A 20924-nucleotide genomic window follows, 5' to 3' on the forward strand; every position below is an offset into this window, starting at 1 on the left:
CAGGTGGATCACCTGAGGTCAGGAGTTCAAGACCAGCCTGGCCAACATGGTGAAACCCTGTCTCTACTAAAAAATACAAAAAAATTAGCTGGGTGTGGTGGTGTGTCTGTAATCCCAGCTACTTGAGAGGCTGAGGCAGGAGAATTGCCTGAACCCAAGAGGCGGAGGTTGCAGTGAGCCGAGATGGCACCACTGCACTGCAGCCTGGTGACACAGTGAGATTCCATCTCAAATAATAACATTAATAATGAGGATGATAATAAATAAAAATAATAAAATCAGAACATTTTATACCTGAAAAGGTTCTGGATCATGTTTTGCAATCCCTTTATGTTGCAGATGAGAAAACAGCCTCAGAGAGATGAAACTACCTGTCTGAAGGTTGCAGATATTAAAGGACATCTCTGAGCTCACACAAAAAAGAGCAGAGTTGGAATCTGAAGCTACATCAGCTAACTTTCTCTTTATGAATTCAGCACTCTTACCTTTATACTGTTTCCTTCCAGAAGGAAGTGGGAAAAAAATGCCTAGAAACCAGAAGATCAAAGCAGCAACAAGGAATCCTCTCCTTTTTTTGACTATGACAGGCTAGAGATCTGGGAGTCAAGGCAAAAAAAGAAGGGGCAACAAGGCCTTAGTCAGTTGAGGTGGCAAAAACAAAATACAACAGACAGGGGGACTTAAACAACAGGAATTTATTTCTCACAGTTCTGGAAGCTGGGATGTCCAAGATCATGGTTCTGGCCAATTCAGTTACCTGGTGAGGGCCTTCTTGCTGACTTGCAGATGGTCCTCAACAGGCATCTTGCTGTATCTTCACATGGCAGAGAAAAAGAGCTCTTGTTTCTCCTCTTCTTCTTATAAGGACACTAATCACATCATAAAGGCCCCACTCTCAAGACCTCATCTAAACCTAAGTACCTCTCCAAGAAAAGCCCCATCTCCATATACTATTACATTGAGGGTTAAGGCTTCAATATATGAATTTTGGGTGGCATGGGATGTCACAAATATTTAGACCATAAGACAATCTCAGGTACAAGCAGGAAAAGGCACCACATACAAGAGGGCAAGTTGAAAAAGGAAAGAATGAGGATGAAATAAAAATGAATTGGCTGGGCGCAGTGGCTTATGCCTGTAATCTCAGCACTTTGGGAGGCCACGGCAGGTGGATCACCTGAGGTCAGGAGTTCGAGAGCAGCCTGGCCAAAATGGCGAAACCCCGTCTCCATTAAAAATATAAAAATTGGCTGGGCATGGTGGCGGGCACCTATAATCCCAGCTACTGGGGAGGCTGAGGCAGGAGAATTGTTGAACCCAGGAGGTAGAGGTTGCAATGAGCGGAGATCGTGCCATTGCTCTCCAGCCTGGGCAGCAGAGTGAGACTCCGTCTTAAAAAAAAAAAGAAAAGAAAAAGAAAAGAAATAAAAATGAATTGTTCTCAGTCGTCGTTCACATTTCCTGCTGAGATCTGGGAGATGAGGAGGGAAGAGAGGGAAGGTAGCAGCTAGCTTTAGAGTATAAGCATTATAGTTGGTTCCTGAAGCTGACAGCAGTGGAGTAATGGAAAGAGACCTGAACATTGAGTGAGTTAATGGTGATTCAAGGCGCAGCTCAGCAACCAAGTGGTTGGTGACCTTGGACAGCTTGAATGATCTCATCTGCAAGGTGAAGATAATAATAACCTAACTAATAAAGTTGTTATAAAAACTAAATGAGACAATACTTACAAAAGTACTTTTTAAATTATAAAGGGTTACTTAGGTTTGTTTTGCTTCACGGTAGGATAGTTCTGGGGCTACACTAATGTTACAGATATAAAAGAAGTGGAAAACATGGCCTCGGATCTCAAGTGTCTTATGATCCTATAGGATAAATAAAGTTTACAAACATGAAAAACCTTAAGATAGCACATGGCTGCACAGGGTTGGATCAGAGCTCTCATCTTGTCTGTTGAAGATGACTCAGGTATGGCTAGGTGTGTCTGGCTAGCTGGTGGGATGGGTCTAAGGAAGTTTATTGGCAGGAAGGCTGGGCACTTCATTTGAGAGTCTTCCTTCTAGAGAAATAAGGAGCCAAGCATGATAGCCTTTTTCAAGAGCCAGTGCCTTGGTCATCAGAATGAGGTGTGGTCATTGTTACTCAAACGCAACTCTAGTTCAACCTCTTAGCTGAAAATCCAGGGCACGTGGAAAAGACAAGTCTCGTCTAGACATTGAAAGAGCTGTTTCTTGGACCAGGTGCTGTGGCTCACGCTTGTAATCCCAGCACTTTGGGAGGCCAAGGCAGGCGGATCTCTTGATATCAGTAGTTCGAGACCAGCCTGGCCAACATGGTGAAACATCATCTCTACTAAAAATACAAAAATTAGCTGGGCATGGTGGCATGCGCCTGTAGTCCCAGCTTCTTGGGACGCTGAGGCACGAGAATCACTTGAACCCGGGAGGTGGAGGTTGCAGTGAGCCGAGATCACGCCACTGCACTCCAGCCTGGGCAACAGATTGAGACGCTGTCTCAAAACAAAAACAGAAAGAAAGAGCTGTTTCTCTGTCTCTGTAACACACTAGGGCTCAAATAACATGTTTTGGGACCTCTCTCTGAGTGTATATCCAAAAGAGCAAGGGAAATTATTTTATGCTACAGCCCAGGTACTCCTTTAATACACAGAAGGCTCTCAATGGAGCAGTTGAAAAGACTCAGAGTGCCCACAAGAGGGAACAGAGTCATGGCAGTGCCAGCCTACAGAGGTGTCAGTATCCAGCAAGGACCACAGCACAATAACCGAATACAGCAGTGTGCATTGTCCCCATCAGAGCTGTGACAATCCCCAGCAGAAACTGCCACGCCAGCTAGTATTGTGGGAGGCAGTGTTAACAGCTCAGAGCATCCACAGCTCTTGATAGAGCACTGTGGATATTTTGGGACTGAAGGATGTTGGATATCCCATGGACTTGATAGGAACATTGAGGAAGGAGGCTCCTATTAGAAGATGGACCCTAAAAAGCCAGCAAATATTCATGTAAGACAGAGTTATTTCAGATAACAAAAATATCAGCAGACTGAAATCACTGACGTCACAGAGGAAGTGGTAACTGGACCATGAAGTTGATTTGTTGTTGCTTTCTGTGATGGTTAATTTTATGTGTCACCTTGATTGGGCTAAGGGATGTCCAGATAGCTGGTAAAATGTGACTTCTGGGTGTGTCTGTGAGGGTGTTTACAGATGAGATTAGCAATGGAATCAGTAGACCGAACAAAGAAAATCCATCTTCACCAATGTGGGCAGGCATCATCCAACCGGTCGAGGGGGCAAATAGAACCAAAAAAGCAGAGGAAGGGCAAATTTGCTCTCTCTGCTTGAGCAAGGACATTCATCTTCTCCTGCCCTCAGACATCAACGCTCCTGGTTCTCAGACCTTCAGGCTTAGAGTGGAGCTACATCATTGTCTTTCCTAGGCCTCCAACTTGCAGATAGCAGATGGTCGATTTCTCAGCCTTCATAATCTTATGAGCCAATGCCTCACAATAAAATTATTTCTATATATCTACATATATCCTATTGGTTCTGTTTTTCTGGAGAACCCTAATACGTTTGCCATGTGTGTCTGAATGTCGAAAGGTGCTTCTTATTCCACAGATCTCAGAGAACATTCAACTATGAATTCTGTAATACCCAGAAGTGCCAATGGAGCTTGAAAAGAGTCTTTTTAACACCAGCGTGCCAGGCTACGAGCTGGGCAGCAATTCTTCCTGGCAAGTAGTTCTTGCAATTTGCCTATACCCAGAGCAGATGCTGCTTCTGCTTTTTCCAAAGAAAGCTTTCTCTATATTCTGCCTTGCCCCAGAGACACAGTGGAGACAGAATCCTTAACTCTTCCCCTGGTGAACAGGCTGTTCAGAGTCTCCTATGCCACACAGGAAAAGTCAGAAACAGGTGGTAGCTGGGGATGCAAGAGAACTAGTTTATCCATAGCCTTTTCTCACTGAAGATTACCTGCAAAGATGGTTTCCAAAGTTGCTTAGGGAATCTGCAGCAGTAAATCTCAAGTGGTCTGGTGGTTGCCATTGGCAACACTCAAGCTTCCCTGAAAACAAGGGACAGGTGTGCTTTTTGCCTCTTTAATATATTGGGGATGAAGGTAGGGGGTAGGGAGAAAGACTGACTGTTCCTTATTCTGAATTCATTTTAAAGATGACTACTCAATGAACTGTAAACGGAATGTCCCTTAATATTTCCTAAGGTGTAAAGCATTTCACTCTCCTGTTTTGAGAGAGAAACATCATTAGCAATCTAGCTAAGTGACAAATAAATCAAATGAAATTTAATGAAGGCAAAAGTTGCCAGGTCTATAAGCTTGCTCCATGAATGTAAGCAAAGAGAATTGGTATAAATCAGTTCTTAATTTTTTTTTTTTTTGAGACGGAGTCTCGCTCCGTAGCCAGGCTGGAGTGCAGTGGCATGATCTCGGCTCACTGCAACCTCCGCCTCCTGGGTTCAAGCGATTCTCCTGCCTCAGCCTCTGGAGTAGCTGGGATTACAGGCATGCACTGCCACGCTCAGCTAATTTTTGTATTTTTAACAGAGACAGGGTTTCATCTTCTTGTCCAGGATGGTCTCGATCTCCTGACCTTGTGATCCGCCCACCTTGGCCTCCCAAAGTGCCGAGATTACAGGTGTGAGCCACCGTGCCTGGCCCAGTTCTTAATCTTTAGTGGCCATAGTCATCATCTGGAGACATTGCCTGAGGCATTCTAATTCAATACGCCTGAGTTGAGGCATGGGCAACAGCAGCCTTATTTACTCTTCTTTCCACTACTATCAAGAGTCTGCAAGCAACTTATTCAACCTCACCTTTAGAGCCTATGTCACCCTGACTGAAATGATTGAAAGAAAGCTTGGAAATTCATAAAAAGAAGGAGCCTGAAGATGTGACTGTCCCCTTGAATGCCAGTCCTTTCACTGATAAACTCCTTTCCTATTCCCAACGTGTCATTCCCATCCACCACTTCTAAGATTGGGGGAAGATTTGACTACAGCTAGAGCAAGAGTGAAAAAGCAGCATTGGCCAGGTGTGGTGGCTCACACCCCCAGTACTTTGGGAGGCTGAGGTGGGTGGATCACCTGAGTCAGGAGTTCAAGACCAGCCTGGCCAACATGGCGAAACCCCATCTCTACTAAAAATACAAAAATTAGCCAGGCATGGCAGCGGGTGCCTGTAATCCCAGCTGCTTGGGAGGCTGAGGCAGGAGAATCACTTGAACCTGGGAGGCAGAGGTTGCAGTGAGCCAAGATAGCACCAATACACTCCAGCCTGGGTAACAAGAGTGAAACTCCGTCTTAAAAAAAAAAAAAAGCAGTTATTGGCAGGATGTTAGTGCATTCTATCTGTTGCTATGATTTAGCTACACTCTGGGCTAGAGACTCTAGAAACAGTGAAGAAGGAAAAATCAGAGTCCCACCTGGGCTTCAAGTACCAACCCTTCTCTACACCTATAAAGGTGAATGACAGGCTTCTGAGTGCTGTAGATACTGCCTTAATGCCCTTCAAATCATAAAGGCTTTGATCTAATTATAAGGCCAATTCTTTTTTTTTTTTTTTTGAGATGGAGTCTCGCTCCGTCACCCAGGCTGGAGTGCAGCGGCACGATATCAACTCACTGCAACCTCCGCCTCATGGGTTGGAGCGATTCTTCTGCCTCAGCCTCCTGAGTAGCTGGGACTACAGGCGTGCACCACCATGCCCGGCTAATTTTTGTATTTTTAGTAGAGACAGAGTTTCACCATATTGGCCATGCTGGTCTCGAACTCCTGACCTCGTGATCCGCCTGCCTCGGCCTCCCAGTGTGCTGGGATTACAGGTGTGAGTCATGGTGCCCAGCGGCCAATTCTTGTTTTATTGGCACATAACAATTGCACATATTTATGGGATACATCTGACATTTTGATACATGCATACAATATGTAATAATCAAATCAGGGTAATTCGGGTATCCATCACCACAAATACTTATCATTTCTTTGTGTTGGGAATATTCCAAATCTCCCAGCTATTTTGAAATATGCAATAAGTTATTGTTTACTATAGTCACCCTACTTTGCTATCAAACACTAGAACTTATTCTAACTGTATTTTACTGTATTTTTGTATCCATTAACCAACATCTCTTTTTTTTCTTATTCTTTTTATTATTATTTTTCAGAGACAAGGTCCTGCTCTTTCGCCCAAACTGGAGTGTGGTGGCAAGATTATTTGTAACCTCGAACTCCTGGGCTCAAGCAACTCTCCTGCTTCAGCCTCTCCATTAGTTGCGATGACAAGCCTGCACCACCATGCCTGGATAATTTTTATTTGTTTGTTTTTTTGTAGAGATAGGGTCTTTCTATGTTGCCCAGGCTGGTCTCAAACTCTTGGCCTTAAGAGATCCTCCTGGCTGGGCGTGGTGGCTCATGCCTGTAATCCCAGCACTTTGGGGGGCCGAGGCAGGTGGATCACGAGGTCAGGAGATCGAGACCACCCTGGCTAACATGGTGAAACTCTCTCTCTACTAAAAATACAAAAAATTAGCCGGGCGTGGTGGCAGGCACCTGTAGTCCCAGCTACTCGGGAGGCTGAGGCAGGAGAATCACTTGAACCCGGGAGGTGGAGGTTGCAGTGAGCCTAGATCGTGGCACTGCGCTCCAGCCTGGGTGACAAAGCTGAAACTCTGTCTCAAAAAAAAAAAGAAAAAGAAAAAGAAAAAAAAGAAATGCCAATGTGAGCAAATCTCTTCTGAAAGAAGATGGCTAGGCAGGGCATAATGGCTCAGGCCTGCAATCCCAGCACTTTAAGAGGCTGAGGTGAGTAGACCACTTGAGGTCAGGAGTTCGAGACCAGCCTGGCCAACACAGTGAAATGCTGTCTCTATTAAAAATATCAAAATCAGCCAGGCGTAGTGGCACACACCTGTAATCCCAGCTACTCGGATGCTGAGGCAGGAGAATCGCTTGAGACTGGGAGGCAGAGGTTGCAGTGAGCTGAGATCACACCACTACACTCCAGCCTGAGTGACAGAGCACGACTCTGTCTCAAAAAAAAAAAAAAAAAAAAAAAAAAAAAAAAGCTGGGCGCAGTGGCTCACACCTGTTATCCTAGCACTCTGGGAGGCCGAGGCGGGTGGATCACCTGAGGTCAGGAGTTGGAGACCAGCCTGGCCAACATAGTGAAACCCCGTCTCTACTAAAAATACAAAAATTAGCTGGGTGTGGTGGCAGGCGCCTGTAACCCCAGCTATTCAGGAGGCTGAAGCAGGAGAATTGCTTGAACCCGGGAGGGAGAGGTTGCGGTGAGCTGAGATGGCGTCATTGTCCTCCAGCCTGGGTGACAAAAGCAAAATTCTGTCTCAACAAAAAAAAAATTAACCTTGACTTTACTCATCCATTAAACATTTACCAAGAAATATTTGTTGTGCCAGGCATTCCCTGGCACTGAGGCTACGAAGAGGTATAAGACGCTTGCCATAGAATAATTCATATTTAGTCAGGGAAAGAGACTTGTAATTAATTCAAAGAGAGAGATGGACATTATAATAGAAACACCAGTGGACTCTTGGAATTCAGAAATCAGGATTTTTATCTTGAGAAAGACCCTGAAAAGGCTTATTAAATGGATTTGTATGTTTTTTTTTTTTTTTTTTTTGAGATGGAGTCTTGCACTGTCACCTGGGCTGGAGTGCAGTGGCACAATCTTGGCTCCCTGCAACCTCTGCCTCCAGGGTTCAAGCGATTCTCCTGCCTCAGCCTCCTGAGTGGCTGGGATTACAGGCACCCGCCACCATGCCCAGCTAATTTTTTTTTTTTTTTTTTTTTTTAGTAGAGACGGGGGTTTCACTATGTTGGCCAGGCTGGTCTCGAGCTCCTGACCTTGTGATCCACCCGCCTCAGCCTCCCAACGTGCTGGGATTACAGGCATGAGCCACCGCACCCAGACAGGATTTGTTTGTTTAATGAGGCAAAAATTTGAATGAAACTATCTTCAAGGTTGTTGTACAACAAAAGCAAAGCACTTAACCAGTAAGAGAGACCCAGATAACTACAACGGTTGTATGTTTTGTTTTTGTTTTTATTTTTGAGACAGAGTCTTGCTCTGTTGCCCAGGCTGGAGTACAGTGGGGTGATCTCGGCTCACTGCAACCTCCGCCTCCCAGGTTCTAGAGATTCTGCTGCTTTAGCCTCCCGAGTAGCTGGGATTATAGGTGCGTGCCACCACACCTGGCTAATTTTTCGTATTTTTAGTAGAGATGGGGTCTCACCAAGTTGGCCAGGCTGGTCTCAAACTCTGTCAAAGTGCTGGGATTACAGGAACGAGCCACCATGCCCAGGAAAAGGGTGTATATTTTGGCCTGGCATGGAATTAATTCTTTACTCTTTCTTAAGCACACTTTTACACTTATTACATATCTGAAGTGATGACTTAAAATATTCAGGTACGTTTCATTGGAAAATTACGTGGTATAGTGGGGTTCTCAAAAATGAGAAGTTCTCAAAGATCTCAAGAAAATTTTCTTGGCTGGACGTGGTGGCTCACGCCTGTAATCCCAGCACTTTGGGAGGCCGAGGGGGGGGTGGATCACATGAGGTCAGGAGTTCGAGACCAGCCTGGCCAACATGGTGAAAACCCATCTCTTCTAAAAATACAAAAATCAGTCAGGCGCGGTGGCACGCGCCTGTAATCCCCGCTACTCAGGAGGCTGAGGCAGGAGAATCGCTTGAACCCAGGAGGCGGAGGTTGTGGTGAGCCAAGATCGCACCACTGCACTCCAGCCTGTGTAACAAGAGTAAAATTCTGTCCCCCCCCCCAAAAAAAAAAAAGAAAAAGAAAATGTACAGATGCACACATCCACACAAACACGGAAAGGGTCTGGGTGGATATTTACCAACGTGTTATGGAACAACATAACATCTGGGTGCTTTTTTGTTTTCATTTTCATTCATCTGCTTTTCCAGTTTACCTTCAGTTAATTTGTATTGTTTATCTAATAAGAAAACCCACAAGGAACGTAACTAAACCATTCAAAAGCAAAGCAACCCCCAATAAAGACAAGTCCAGAGTATGGCCAGGATGTGGGTGGCCGGCATAGCGTGGAGAAAGGTCTAGAGTTAAGGAGGTAAAGCACTGTGAAGTTCTGACAATGGTGTCGTGGTGGATAATGGGAGGTGGCACTCTTCAGTGAGTGCAGTGAGAGGGGACTGAGCAGAAGGTCAGTAAGGACAGGGACTAGGAAGGACAGAAAGTGGTGTCATAGAAAGCCTGGAGCCTTTCCTTTCCTCCTCCTCAGTCTCTGTTACCCACACACAAGCCACCTCCCTAGAAGGAGGCGGTGGCATCTTAGCTGGTCTTCTGCCAACTGTCTCTTCCTGTCTCTAGTTCATCCTACCCACAGCTGTTAGAGTAGCCTTCTTTCAGCACTCTTTTTTTTTTTTTTTTGAGACGGAGTCTCGTTCTGTCGCCCAGGCTGGAGTGCAGTGGCGCGACCTTGGCTCACTGCAAGCTCCGCCTCCTGGGTTCACACCATTCTCCTGCCTCAGCCTCCCGAGTAGCTGGGACTACAGGCACCTGCCACCACGCCCGGCTAATTTTTTTGTATTTTTAGGAGAGACAGGGTTTCACCGTGTTAACCAGGATGGTCTCGATCGCCTGACCTCGTGATCTGCCCGCCTCAGCCTCCCAAAGTGCTGGGATTACAGGCGTGAGCCACGGCTCCTGGCCCTTTCAGCACTTTTAAAAAAAAACTCTGTCCTGGCTGGTTGCATGGCTCCAGCATGTAATCTCAGCACTTTGGGAGGCCGAGGGGTGGCTGCGGATCACAAGGTTAGAGTTGAAGACCAGCCTGGCCAACACAGTGAAACCCTGTCTCTACTAAAAATGCAAAAATTAGCTGGGTGTGGTGGCAGGCACCTGTCATCCCAGCTACTCAGGAGGCTGAGGCAGGAGAATTGCTTGAACCCAGGAGACAGAGGTCGCAGTGGGCCGAGATCGCGCCACTGCACTCCAGCCTGGGTGACAGAGCTAGACTCTGTATCAAAAAAAAAAAAAAAAAAAGAGCAACCAAAAAAAAAAAAAAAAAAACAACCAACTCTGTCCTTGCTCAGTCATCTATAATAGGTCTCAGTTGCTTATTTAAAATAAAAATCTTTAAAGCCCTTCCCATCCCATCCTGGGTTACCCAGCTCCTACTTTCAGTACCTCTCTGAGCTGCTGCATCTGTAAAATGAACATATTGTACTCTGCCTTGTATACTGGAATAATTTTTTTTTTTAGACAGGATCTCACTCTGTTGCCCAGGCTAGAGTGCAGAGGCACAATCATGGTTCACTGCAGCCTCAACCTCCTGGGATCAAACCACCCTCCAACCCTCAACCTCCTGAGTAGCTGGGACCACAGGTACTTACCACTATATCCAGCTAATTTTTTAATTTTTTGTAAAGATGATGTCTCCCAGGCTGAAGTTATCCTCCTGCCTCAGCCTCCCAAAGTGCTGGGATTACAGGAGTGAGCCACCATGCCTGGACTGGAATAAATTAATGGAAGAAAGGGTGCTTTAAAAAGAATTGTTCTCATTGCAACATAATTTCTTAGTAGTCCCCAGTTGAGTCTTCCGCTTCAGTATTTTTTTAAAAAAATAATTGTAGATTCATAGGAGGTTGCAAAGAAATGTACAAGGGAAGTCCCATGCACCCTTCTCCCAATCTTAATGTTTCACACAATTAAAGTATAATATCAAAACCAAGAAATTGACATTGGTCCAATCCATAGAGCTTATTCAGAGTTCACCAGATATACATGCTGTCAATATTTTTGTTTGCGTGTGTGTAGCTGTATGCAATTGTACCACATGTAGCCTTGCATAACGACCACCACAACCAAGATCCAGAACAATTCCATTATCACAAGACTCCTTTGTGTTACCCCTGTCTGGCCACACCCATCCCCTCCCTGTGTCCCTGGCCCTTGGCACCCATTTATCTTTTATGCATCTCTGCAGGTATGTTATTTCAATGAACGTCATGTAAATGGAATTGTGCACTATACATTCTTTTTCTTTTTCTTTCTTTCTTTTTTTTTTTTTTTTTGAGACAGAGTCTTGTTCTGTCACCCAGGCTGGAGTGTAGAGGCATGAGCATGGCTCACTGCAATCTCCACCTCCCAGGCACAAGCAATCCTCCCACCTCACCCTCCTGGGTACCTGGGACCACAGGTGCACACCACCTCGCCTGGCTATATGCTTCTTTTGAGATTGCTTTTTTCACTCACATAATTTGCTTGAAATTTATCCACCAGCATTAAAAAAAATTAATTGTGCATCATTTTCAGTGAGATGTGTGCATTTTGTCTTTGTTCATGCCTTTTCCACTGCCTAGAATGCCCTCTACCAACCCTCTCTACCAATCTGTATTCATTTCTTTCAGTGTGTCTCACTGCTGTGTGCCTAAACCCATCTGACTTATTTCTCTTCCTTTATCAATTATGTATATTTCCCACACCATATCATTTTCCACTTGCAGGTAGGAGACAGGGACCACGCCCATCTTATCTTTATATTCCCAGCATCTAGTACAGTGCCTGAAATGGAGGAGGTACCCAGTAAATAATGTTTCGGATGAATGAATGATTGAAGTTGCTCTGCTGGATTCTTATATTGTGTCTTGGGTATGTGTTGTCTTCCCAACTGCACTCAAAGCTACGTTGTAAACTTGAGAGCAGCAGCTCCATTCCATTTACTAGTATAGGCAAGGTCCCAGTTAGGGTTGCCGTAGATGTTTGTACGTGGTTTCAGTGAGCGTGTGTCTTTGTGTACGTGGGGGTGAAGTGAAGGCATGTTTGTGGGCTGGTTTCCCAGCTGCCCAGCCTGACTTTCTACAGTCAGCAGGATGGACTTGGATATGTCGGAGCTGAAGACCCTGGAGCATGTGGCAGTGACAGTCTCCATCACTCACCCACGGCGCGGCAGCTTGGAGCTGAAGCTGTTCTGCCCCAGCGGCATGATGTCCCTCATCGGCGCCCCCGGCAGCATGGACTCGTATGTACACCTGCCCGAGGCCTGAGCAACCTTTTCAGCAAGGGCCTTTCCAGGGAAAAGAAATGGGAGAAGTGGATCCTGGCACTGTCCTAAACTACTGTGGCTCTGGCTATCCCTGGCGGCTGGAAGCCTTTCGTCACATGCCTTCTTCAAGCGCTAGGCCCTGCACCTCACATACATGTTCTCTAATCCTTCTAAGAACCCCCTAGATTAGACTTTGTAACCTCCTTTTACAAATGAGGAAACTGGCTGGGTGTGGTGGCTCACACCTGTAATCCCAGCATTTTGGGAGGTCAAGGCAGGAGAATCACTTGAACTCAGGAGTTCAAGACCAGCCTGGGCAACAAAGTGAGACCCTGTCTCTACAAAAAATTTAAAGATTAGCCTTACAGGCCTATAGTCCCAGCTACTCAGGAGACTGAGGTGGAAGGATCACTTGAACCCAGGAAGTCAAGGCTGCAGTGAGCTGTGATCATGCCACTGCACTCCAGCTTGGACAACAGAGTGAGAATCTGTCTCCAAAAAAAAAAAAAAAAGAAAAGAAAACAAGTCATGGAGCTAGTAAGTGCCCAAGAGAATAAGAATAAACCTAGATCCGTGGGACTCCAAGCCTGTGCGCGCTCCATGCTTGCTTTTTCCACCACAACACGTTAACACAAGTTCCTCCTTCCATGAGACCCCAGGGGCAAGGGGCACCTGAGAAGCCCTCGTGGCACACTCCCAAGTTGTTTCCATGGCTACTACAGTAAGAAAGTGTTGCTGGGGGAAGGTCAGCTCTCTGGCCCACGCCTTCCACCTGTTTCTGCTGTGTTCTTTCCTCAGGGATCCCAACGGCTTCAATGACTGGACCTTCTCCACTGTGCGATGCTGGGAGGAGAGAGCCCGAGGGACCTGCAGGCTTGTCATCAGGGATGTTGGTGAGTTTCGTGTCCTCACACCAGGCCCTGCCTTTCCTGCTTGTTATCTGGTCCCTCTGCATCTCAGGAGTCCCCACAGAAAGTGTCCCGTGTGCAATATATAGGGTTGCCATTGGACCAAGAGGGTTGATGCCAAGAGTGTGCCCCATCCGTGAAATGGGCATTGCTATCTGAAATTGTTCATTTATACTACCTCTCATATTCCTTGGAGGAGTGACCCATCCATTTTTCCTCAGGATAGCAACAAAAAGTCCTTGTCGAAACCACATTTCAAGTCCTTTTACATATAACCATCCTTCGGCCAGCCCCGGTAGGCAGGTAAGGGCAGGACTCATTTCACCATTTTTTTTTAAACTGGCCCAGAGGTTTGAGGTGACTTGTGGAAGGTCACCATAAGTGAAGGCCACAATATCCATGAATTGTGAATATCTTTAGTATCAGCTTATAGACTGGAAATTGAGCTCCACCCTCCCATCCTCCAGTCAGTTAGGTATTCTCTAGGCCAGTGGTTTTCAAAGCTTTCTTTAATTTGGTACAAAGACATTTTTTTCTAATCCCAGCTGAACCCCCAAAATACGGGAGAGAAAAGCAAGACTCTGCTTTGGAGTACAGCCTTTCAACCCTTTCCATCCCTAAGGGCACCCAGTGAGGCCCTTCTGCAGAACCTGGGGTCAGTGGGACACAGTGAGGCAGCTCCTGGAGCAGACCATGTGGCCTGAGCCCCTTTGGGTGGCAGGGCGGGCAGGGCCTCTGCTGTCTGGCATGGCTGACAGAGGGGCGTGGCTCACGAGCTGCCCCTTGCTGCCGTAGGGGATGAGTCATTCCAGGTTGGCATCCTCCGGCAATGGCAGCTGACCCTATATGGCTCTGTGTGGAGTCCAGTAGACATCAGGGACAGACAAAGGTGGGTAAAGCCGCATGTGTCAGAGGGAAGGCCAGTCACAGGGGAAGGGCCGCCTAGGGACCCCTTCGCCCTCTGAACCCCAGCTGTGCTTCCCAGCTCCAGCATCAAGCCGGTAGATGGAGCCCCGGGCTGGGAACTCACAGTCTGGGCCTCTCCTTTTTGCTGTGGGGCTTCCCTGTCTTCAGCTGTAAGGCAGGAAAATGGGTGAGGGCAGATGGTATAGGAACCATAGTCAGTGGGGCATCGTCACCTCTTTTCTTCTCCACAGGCTGTTAGAGAGTGCCATGAGTGGAAAATACCTGCACGATGACTTCGCCCTGCCCTGCCCACCGGGGCTGAAAATTCCTGAGGAAGATGGTTACACCATCACCCCCAACACCCTCAAGGTACTAGGGCCAAGACTCAAGCTGCGGGTAGATGGGACTGTCCTGTCTGGGGGATGGAGTTCTTAGTGTGTTTCTCAGGGTGACCTGCGGGGTGAAGGACTGGGAAGACCTGGGTCCCAGCAGTGGTTTCATAGCATTGCTCCTACCCTGCTAGCCTAACTCTTACAGGACAGGCCTTGTCGGGGGAGGGGGCAGAGGGAACAGTTTGGGTGAAAAAGGCAGTCCCTAGAAGGAAAAAGACTTTCTGAGCTCATTGTCCTGGGCTGAGAAAGGCTGTAGGCTTCGGGAAACAGTGCCTCACGTAGGTGCTTGCCTCGGCCCCAGACCCTGGTGCTGGTAGGCTGTTTCACCGTCTTCTGGACCGTTTACTACATGCTGGAAGTATATGTGAGCCAGAGGAATGTGGCTTCCAATCAAGTTTGTAGGAGTGGACACTGCCACTGGCCCTATCGAAGCCAGAAAGCCAAGGAGGAAGGGACAGAGCTAGAATCAGTGCCACTTTGCAGCAGCAAGGATCCAGACGAAGTGGAAACAGAGAGCAGGGGCCCTCCCACCACCTCTGACCTCCTTGCCCCAGACCTGCTGGAGCAAGGGGACTGGAGCCTGTCCCAGAACAAGAGCACCCTGGACTGCCCTCATCAGCACCTAGACCTACTGCACGGGAAGGAGGAGCAGATCTGCTGACCTCAGGGCCTGACAGTGTGGGACAGGCTCTTCTTTCCCAAAATTAGGGAGCTCTTGACAGAAAGCAGTTCTGATGCTTACATCTGGAATCTGAGGCATCCTCTGACTCCACTCAAAGAGGGTGAGGGCCTTCTTAAGATACAAATGGCGGAGGATTGCTGCCAGAGAAGTCTGGTCAGAGCCACAGGGTCTGCCTCCAGCCAAACGGGAACTTTTGGTGAGAAGGTGTTGGACAGGGGATTGGCGCCCCCTTTGGGTTGGCCTCCATCCTCTTTTTTTTTCCCCTTAACACTATCCGCCTGGAAATGGGCTGCCTCTCTTTTTTTTTTTTTTTTTTTTTTTTGAGACATAGTCTCGATCTGTTGTCCCCCAGGCTGGAGTGCAGTGGCGTGATCTTGGGCAAGCTTTTGTGTTCTGTGTCATTTTTTTTTTTTTTTTTTGAGATGGAGTCTCACTCTGTCGCCCAGGCTGGAGTGCAGTGGCGTGATCTCGGCTTACTGCAAGCTCCGCCTCCCGGGTACGTGCCATTCTCCTGCCTCAGCCTCCAGAGTAGCTGGGACTACAGGCACCCGCCACAACGCCTGGCTAATTTTTTGTATTTTTTAGTAGAGACGGGGTTTCACCGTGTTAGCCAGGACAGTCTCAATCTCCTCTTGATCTGACCTCTTGATCTGCCCACCTTGGCCTCCCAAAGTGCTGGAATTACTTGCGTGAGCCACTGCGCCCGGGCGCCTCTTTTTTTTTGAGGTGAAGTTTCGCTCTTCTTGCTTAGGCTGGAGAGCAATGGTGGATCTCGGCTCACTGCAACTTTTGCCTTCCAGGTTCAAGCGATTCTCCTGCCTCAACCTCCGAAGTAGCTGGGATTACAGGCATGTGCCACCACGCCCAGCTGATGTTGTATTTTTAGAACAGACGTAGTTTCTCCATGTTGGTCAGGCTGGTCTCAAACTCTGGACCTCAGGTGATCCGCCAGCCTTGGCCTCCCAAAGTCCTGGGATTTCAGGTGTGAGCCACCGCTCCCAGCCGGGCTGCCTCTTTAACACCATCATTTGAGTTCTCTAAACGTGAATTCTTTCTAAGAAAACCCTCAGAACAACAAATATTTACTGAGCACCTACAGGTATGCCATATACTGTGTGAGCAGCTCCAAGAGAATTCCAAGGTAAATTCGCAATGTAAACATCATTTTATATAAGGACAAAATTATCTTGGATTATATATGCCTAAAGTAATACACACTTAGTGCCACTTGACAGCACAAGTTACTTGAAAAATTACTTGACATACAATATTAAACAGATTAACAAGACAGAAGGTTAACAAGGATATCCAGGACTTGAACTCAGCTCTGCACCAAGCAGACCTAATAGACATCTACAGAACTCTCCACCCCAAATCAACAAAATATACACTCTTCTCAGCACCACATCACACTTATTCTTTTTTTTTTTTTTTTTTTTTTTGAGACAGAGTCTCACTTTGTCACCCAGGCTGGAGTGCAGTGGCTCGACCTCGGCTCACTGCAAGCTCCGCCTCCCGGGTTCACGCCATTCTCCTGCCTCAGCCTCTCCGAGTAGCTGGGACTACAGGCGCCCGCCACCACGCCCGGCTAATTTTTTGTGTTTTTTAGTAGAGACGGGGTTTCACCGTGGTCTCGAACTCCTGACCTTGTGATCCGCCCGCCTCGGCCTCCCAAAGTGCTGGGATTACAAGCGTGAGCCACCGCGCCGGGCCACATCACACTTATTCTAAAATGGACCACATAATTGGAAGTAAAGCACTCTTCAGCAAATGTAAAATAACATAAATCACAACAAACTGTCTCTCAGACCACAGTGCAATCAAATTAGAACTCAGGATTAAGAAACTCACTCAAAACCGCACAATTACATGGAAACTGAACAACCTGCTCCTGAACGACTACTGGGTAAATAATGAAATGAAGGCAGAAATAAAGATGTTCTTTGAAAGCAATGAGAACAAAGACACAACGTACCAGAATCTCTGGGACATATTTAAAGCAGTGCATAGAGGGAAATTTACAGCACTAAATGCCCACAAGAGAAGGCAGGAAAGATCTAAAATCAACACCCTAACATCACAATTAAAAGAACTAGAGAAGCAAGAGCAAATACATTCAAAAGCTAGCAGAAGGCAAGAAATAACTAAGATCAGAGCAGAACTGAAGGAGATAGAGACACAAAAAACCCTTCAAAAAATCAATGAATCCAGGAGCTGGTGTTTTGAAAAGATCAACAAAATTGATAGACCGCTGGCAAGACTAATAAAGAAGAAAAGAGAGAATAATCAAACAGATGCAATAAAAGATGATAAAGGGGATATCACCACCAATCCCACAAAAATACAAACTACCGCCAGAGAATGCTATAAACACCTCTACGCAAATAAACTAGAAAATCTAGAAGAAATGGATAAATTCCTGGACACATACACCTTCCCAAGACTAAACCAGGAAGAAGTTGAATCTCTGAATAGACCAATAACAGGCTCTGAAATTGAGACAATAATTAATAGCCTACCAACCAAAAAAAAATCCAGGACCAGACAGATTCACAGCCGAATTCTATTAGAGCTACAAAGAGGAGCTGGTACCATTCCTTCTGAAACTATTCCAATCAATAGAAAAAAAGGGACTCCCTAACTCATTTTATGAGGCCAGCATCATCCTGATACTAATGCCCGGCAGAGACATAACAAAAAAGAGAATTTTAGGCCAATACGCCTGATGAACATTGATGCGAAAATTCTCAATAAAATACTGGCAAACCGAATCCTGTGGCACATCAAAAAGCTTATCCACCACAATCAAGTTGGGTTCATCCCTGGGATGCAAGGCTGGTTCAACATACACAAATTAATAAACGTAATCCATCACATAAACAAAACCAATGACAAAAACCACATGATTTTATCAATGCAGAAAAGACCTTCGACAAAATTCAGCAGCCCTTCATGCTAAAAGCTCTCAATAAACTAGGTATTGATGGAACGTATCTCAAAATAGTAAGAGCTATTTATGACAAACCCACAGCCAATATCATACTGAATGGGCAAAAACGGGAAGCATTCCCTTTGAAAACCAGCACAAGACAAGGATGCCCTCTCTCACCACTCCTATTCAACATGGTGTTGGAGGTTCTGGCCAGGGCAATCAGGCAAGAGAAAGAAATAAAGGGTATTCAATTAGGAAAAGAGGAAGTCAAATTGTCCCTGTTTGCAGATGACATGATTGTATATTTAGAAAACCCCATTGTCTCACCCAAGATCTCCTTAAGCTGATAAGCAACTTCAGCAAAGTCTCAGGATACAAAATCAATGTGCAAAAATCACAAGCACTCCTATACACCAATAACAGACAATAACAGAGAGCCAAATCATGAGTGAACTCCCATTCACAATTGCTACAAAGAGAATAAAATACCTAGGAATCCAACTTACAAGGGTTGTGAAGGACCTCGTCAAGGAGAACTACAAACCACTGCTCAATGAAATAAAAGAGGACACAAACAAATGGAAGAACATTCCATGCTCATGGATAGGAAGAATCAGTATTGTGAAAATGGCCATACTGCCCAAGGTAATTTATAGATTCAATGCCATCCCCATCAAGCTACCAAAGACTTTCTTCACAGAATTGGAAAAAACTACTTTAAACTTCATATGGAACCAAAAAAGAGCCTGCATTGCCAATACAATCCTAAGCAAAAAGAACAAAGCTAGAGGCACCACGCTACCTGACTTCAAACTATACTACAAGGCTACAGTAACCAAAACGGCATGGTACTAGCACCAAAACAGATATATAGACCAACAGAACAGAACATAGGCCTCAGAAATAACACCACACATCTACAACCATCTGCTCTTTGACAAATTGACAAAAACAAGAAATGGGGAAAGGATTCCCTGTTTAATAAATGGTGCCAGGAAAACTGGCTAGCCATATGTAGAAAGCTGAAACTGGATCCCTTCCTTACACCTTATACAAAAATTAATTCAAGATGGAGTAAAGACTTAAATGTTAGACCTAAAACCATAAAAACCCTAGAAGAAAACATAGGCAATACCATTCAGGACATAGGCATGGGCAAAGACTTCCTGACTAAAACACCACAAGCAATGGCAACAAAAGCCAGAATAGACAAATGGGATATAATTAAACTAAAGAGCTTCTGCATGGCAAAGAAACTACCATCAGAGCGAACAGGCAACCTACAGAATGGGAGAAAATTTTTGCAATCTACCCATCTGACAAAGGGCTAATATCCAGAATCTACAAAGAACTTAAACAAATTTACAAGAAAAAAAAACAAACAACCCCATCAAAAAGTGGGCAAAGGATATGAACAGACACTTCTCAAAAGAAGACATTTATGCAGCCAACAGACACATGAAAAAATGCTCATCATCACTGGTCATCAGAGAAATGCAAATCAAAACCACAATGAGATACCATCTCATGCCAGTTAGAATGGCGATCATTAAAAAGTCAGGAAACAACAGATGCTGGAGAGGATGTGGAGAAAGAGGAACACTTTTACACTGTTGGAGGGAGTGTAAATTAATTCAACCATTGTGAAAGACAGTGTGGCGATTCCTCAAGGATCTAGAACTAGAAATACCATTTGACCCAGCCATCCCATTGCTGGGTATATACCCAAAGGATTATAAATCATGCTGCTATAAAGATACATGCACACGTATGTTTATTGTGGCACTATTCACAATAGCAAAGACTTGGAACCAACCCAAATGTCCATCAATGATAGACTGGATTAAGAAAATGTGGCACATATACACCATGAAATACTATGCAGCTGTAAAAAGGATGAGTTCATATCCTTTGCAGGGACATGGACGAAACTGGAAACCATCATTCTCAGCAAACTATCACAAGGACAGAAAACCAAACACCGCATGTTCTCATAGGTGGGAATTGAACACTGAGAACACTTGGACACAGGGCGGGGAACATCACACACGGGGGCCTGTCGGGGGCTGCGGGGCTGGGGGAGGGATAGCATTAGGAGAAATACGGAATGTAAATGACGAGTTGATGGGTGCAGCAAACCAACATGGCACACGTATACCTATGTAACAAACCTGCACGTTGTGCACATGTACCCTAGAACCTGAATTAAAAAAGAAAGAAAGAAAGAAAAATTACTTGACATATCTTGACATTTTAGGCTCCCAGGATTTTACAGTATTCTTAACAGGTTTTGTCAGCAAAATCAACCCCCACCCCCGCATCAGTTTAAGAGCCCTGGAAGGCTCTGCCTATTCACCAGCATAGAGCTGAGATCCTTAAAGGGCCAGCTCAGGGCACTGCTCCAGCAACCGTTGCGCTGCTATAAGCTTGAGCACATCTCTTGCCCCTCCTCTCTACTTTTATAGATCCTGCATTTATTTAGCATATAATCTTTTCAATATTGACTTTGTATATGTATGTCTTCCCCTAAACTGGATGTATCTTTTAAGGAAAAGCCTGGGGTTCGTCATCCCCCTATGTATCACCTTTACAGGCGGTCACCCAAAATCTCCACATTCATCATAGAAACAGAAATTCCACTAATAAATGTCAGGTACTGCCTCCTTAACCTTGGTCCGCTATTTCCCTCCCACTTTCAGCAGTCTGGTTTATTCCATGGGTGGAGGAGGAAGCCAAGTTGGCTGAGTGTGAAGGGAATGGCGTCAGTGTGACTTCACGCCACATTGTCCCGAATGCCAGCTCCACACTGCGGTGGCACGAACGCAGGATTGAGAGATGCAGCTGGAGTAAAGAGAGACGCCCATGTCCCTCAGACGCCACACAAAATTGGGGTAACCGCGAGAACAAAGCAGGGTACCCAACGGGGCGTGGCGGGACACCTGGGCGCACGCCGCCAGCGCCCGGGACAGCGAAGGCGGGGAGAGAGGAACCACGCTGAGGCGTGGCAGGATGGGGGCGGGACT

The 20924-nt window shown here is 45.9% G+C and overlaps 1 protein-coding gene across 1 annotated transcript; it reads left to right on the forward strand.

Moving 5' to 3' along the window:
* Nucleotides 1-6047: 6047 nt before the first annotated feature.
* LOC100976695 (proprotein convertase subtilisin/kexin type 7-like) lies at nt 6048-20891 on the forward strand. The gene is made up of 5 exons (XM_034933796.3): nt 6048-12057; nt 12880-12974; nt 13785-13878; nt 14147-14264; nt 14589-20891. The coding sequence occupies exons 1-5, from the start codon at nt 11909-11911 to the stop codon at nt 14946-14948; spliced, it is 816 nt and encodes a 271-aa protein (XP_034789687.2). The 5' UTR covers nt 6048-11908; the 3' UTR covers nt 14949-20891.
* The last annotated feature ends 33 nt before the right edge of the window (nt 20892-20924 follow it).

Source organism: Pan paniscus, chromosome 9 (genome assembly GCF_029289425.2).
Source record: "Pan paniscus chromosome 9, NHGRI_mPanPan1-v2.0_pri, whole genome shotgun sequence".
In the NCBI taxonomy this organism is placed as follows: domain Eukaryota; kingdom Metazoa; phylum Chordata; class Mammalia; order Primates; family Hominidae; genus Pan; species Pan paniscus.